Source organism: Crocuta crocuta, unplaced genomic scaffold (assembly GCF_008692635.1).
Source record: "Crocuta crocuta isolate KB4526 unplaced genomic scaffold, BGI_CrCroc_1.0 scaffold693, whole genome shotgun sequence".
Classification (NCBI taxonomy): domain Eukaryota; kingdom Metazoa; phylum Chordata; class Mammalia; order Carnivora; family Hyaenidae; genus Crocuta; species Crocuta crocuta.
Window position 1 is genome coordinate 22,841 of NW_027527545.1, and position 3,576 is coordinate 26,416.

Consider the following 3,576-nt stretch of genomic DNA (forward strand, 5'->3'; position numbering starts at 1 on the left):
ATGGGCTAACCAAGAAGTTAAAGAGGATATTAAAAAGTACATGGAAGCCAATGAAAATGATAACACCACAGCCCAAAACCTTTGGGACACAGTAACGGTGGTCATAAGAGGGATGTATATAGCAACCCAGGCCTTCATAAAGAAGGAAGAAAGTCTCAGATAAACAACCTAACCTTACACCTTAAAGACTGGAAAAAGAACAGCAAATAAAACTCAAAATCAACAGAAGACAGGAAATAATAAAGTTTGAGCAGAAATCAATGCTATCAAAACCAAAAATAAGGTAGAACACATCAATGAAACCAGAAGCTTGTTCTTGAAAGAATTAACAAAATTGGTAAAGCACTATCCAGTTTGATCAAAAAGAAAAAGGAAAGGACCCAAATAAATAAAATCAAGAATGAAAGAGGAGAGATCACAACCAACACAAAAGAAATAAAAACAATAAGAGAATATTATGAACAATTATATGCCAATAAAATGAGCAATCTGGAAGAAATTGACAAATGCCTAGAAACATGTAAACTACCAAAATTGAAACAGGAAGAAATGGAAAATTTGGGCAGACCGATAGCCAGCAAAGAAATCGAGTTAGTAATCAAAAATTTCCCAACAAACAAGAGTCCAGGACCAGATGGATTTCCAGGGGAATTCTACCAAACATTTAAGGAAGAGTTAACACCTATTCGCTTGAAGTTGTTCCAAAAACTAGAAATGGAAGGAAAACTTCCAAACTCTCTATGAAGCCAGGATGGATTCCAAAACCAAAGACCCCACTAAAAGGGATAACTATAGACCATTTTCCCTGACTAACATGGATGCAAAAATCCTCAACAAGATACAAGCCAACAGGATCCAACAATACATTTAAAAAATTATTCACCACAGCCAAGTGGGGTTAATACCTGAGATTCAGGGCTGCTTCAATATCAGCAAAACAATCAATGTGACTTGTCACATCAATAAAAGAAAGGACAAGAACCACATGCTCCTCTCAATAGATGCAGAGAAAGCATATGACAAAATACAGCATCCTTTCTTGATAAAAACCCTCAAGAAAGTAGGGATAGAAGGATCATACTTCTAGATCATAAAAGCCATATATGAAAGACACAGTGCTAATAATCATCCTCAACAGGGAAAAACTGAGAGCTTTCCCCTCAGGGAAGCAAGCAAGGTCCCCTCAGGTCAGGAGCAAGACAGGGGTGTCCACTCTCACCACTGTTATTCAACATAGTATTCAAAATCTTAGCCTCAGCAATCAGACAGCACAAAAAAATAAAAGGCATCCAAATCGTCCAGGAGCACTTCCAGTACTATGTTGAATAGGAGAGGAGAGAGTGGACAGTCTGGTCTTATTCTTGATCTTCGAGAAAAAAGCTCTCAACCTTTCACGGTTGACTATGATGTTAACTGTAGGCTTGTAATATATGGCCTTTATTTTTTAGGATATGTTCCTTCTACTCCCAATTGGCTAAGAGTTTTTATCATGAATGGATGTTGAATTTTGTCAAGTCCTTTTTCTATTAGGATTATCAAATGATTCTTTTCTTTCATGTTATTAATGTGACATATCATAGTGATTGATTTATGAATGTTGAAACATTCTTGCATTCCAGGAATCCCACTTGATCATGGTGAATAATCCTTTTAATGTGTTACTGAATTCAGTTTGCCAGTATCTTATTGAGAACTTTTGCATTTATATCATCAAGCATATTGGCCTATAGTTACAAGAAATATTTTTAGTAATCAAATGTGTAGGTGTATAATTTGCCAGTGAAAATTAAGATATAAAACTTTTGAGTTGTTTAACTGGAATATCAATACCAAATCTATTTATCTTGGGTGTATAATATGGGAACAATTGAACAATTTTAAGGAACTTCAGAGAAAAAGCAAAAACTAGTAAAGGTAATATACTGTTGGTGAAATGATGGATATAACTAATATTTGCATTACTAACTGCCTTTCACAAAGGAGGACAGGAAGAATGCTGTTTGTTAGGAATTTCCATTAGAGCATGTAATGTGTCATGTGCCTTACCTGTTTCATCTCATTGAATCCTCCCAATACCTTGGTAAGACTAACTATTTCCATCTTACAAAAATTTTAAGGGGTGTATGTGCCTGATATAAAACTAGTAACTATAAATTCTGCAGCTTTCCCACCTCAACACATTCTTTTTTTTTTTACTAGTTTATTGTCAAGTTGGTTTCCATATAACACCCAGTGCTCATCCCCACAAGTGCCCTCCTCCATGCCCATCACCTCCCCCCCACCCCCATCAGCCCTCAGTTTGTTCTCGGCATTCGGGAGTCTCTCATGGTTTGCCTCCCTCCCTCTCCACCACTATTTTTCCCCTTCTTCTCCCCCATGGTCCTCTGTTAAATTCCTCCTAATCCTCCTATATGTGCAAACATATGGTATCTGTCCTTCTTTGCCTGACTTATTTTGCTCAGCATAACACCCTCAAGGTCCATCCACGTTGCTACACATGGCCAGATTTCATCCTTTCTCATTGCCATGTAGTATTCCATGGTATAGATAAACCACATCTTCTTGATCCATTCATCCATTGATGGACACTTGGGCTCTTTCCATGTTTTGGCTATTGTTGAGAGTGCTGCTATGAACATTGGGGTACATGTGCCCCTATGCATCAGCACTCCTGTATCCCTTGGGCAAATTCCTAGCAGTGCTATTGCTGGGTGGTAGGGGAGTTCTATTGTTAATTTTTTGAGGAACCTCCACACTGTTTTCCAGAGGGCCTGCACCAGTTTACATTCCCACCAACAGTGTAGGAGGGTGCCCGTTTCTCCACATCCTCGCCAGCATCTAGAGTCCTCTGATTTGCTCATTTTTAGCCACTCTGATCAGCACACCTCAACACATTCTTGTTTGAACAGAATCACCAGACTGAAAGCAACGGGGGAAAGCAAGAATAAAAAAGAGTAATGTATATGGTTCAAATCCTAAGCTGTAGAAGGTACTCAGTGAATGTTAGCTAGGCAATAGTCTTATTCAACAATACTGAACTGCATCATTAGCCAGGGACCCACAGATTTACTTTTTTAGAAAGACCCTTTAACTAGATTCACCATCAATCTCTCTTTCATCATTAGAAATGAAGAAGAATCAGCAAGGAGGCTGGAAGTCAAAGAGTAGTAATGCTAGGCAAAGACTAAAAAGGAGAACAGGGAGATCTGATAAGTTTAAATTGGTGGGGGAAGGGGAAGAAAGCATTCAGGCTAGCTGTTTGCCCTGTCAGTTCTTCTGGGGCATACGTTTGCTTCAACAGGAAATATTATTGGCTCACAGCTCAAGATTGAATCCCCCCATGCCCAGGCTTCATGTTTCTGTACCATGAAAGGGAGGTACTTTACATTTTATCCAGGTAGGTAGAATTGTGAGAATCTTCCATTAAAACCATTTTAGTGTTCTCTGTGCCTTTGGAAGAACTTCTTCATCTTTTGCTTGATTCGTATCTTGCTCTTGCATTATTTTCCAGGAAGATAATAACCAAAAAAAAAAAAAAAAAAAACCGTTTTTAATTTTTTATTAACTTTTAAAAAA

General features: G+C 38.0%; 1 protein-coding gene across 1 annotated transcript in view; it reads left to right on the forward strand.

Annotated features, from left to right (window-relative positions):
- Positions 1-3,320: 3,320 nt before the first annotated feature.
- The window catches only part of LOC144232844 (adhesion G protein-coupled receptor E2-like), a 43,180-nt gene continuing 42,924 nt past the window's right edge, over positions 3,321-3,576 (forward strand). The window contains exon 1 of the mRNA XM_077765688.1: positions 3,321-3,397. Within this exon, the coding sequence (XP_077621814.1) occupies positions 3,367-3,397 (31 nt within the window). The 5' untranslated portion in view covers positions 3,321-3,366. The remainder of the gene's footprint in view (positions 3,398-3,576) is intronic.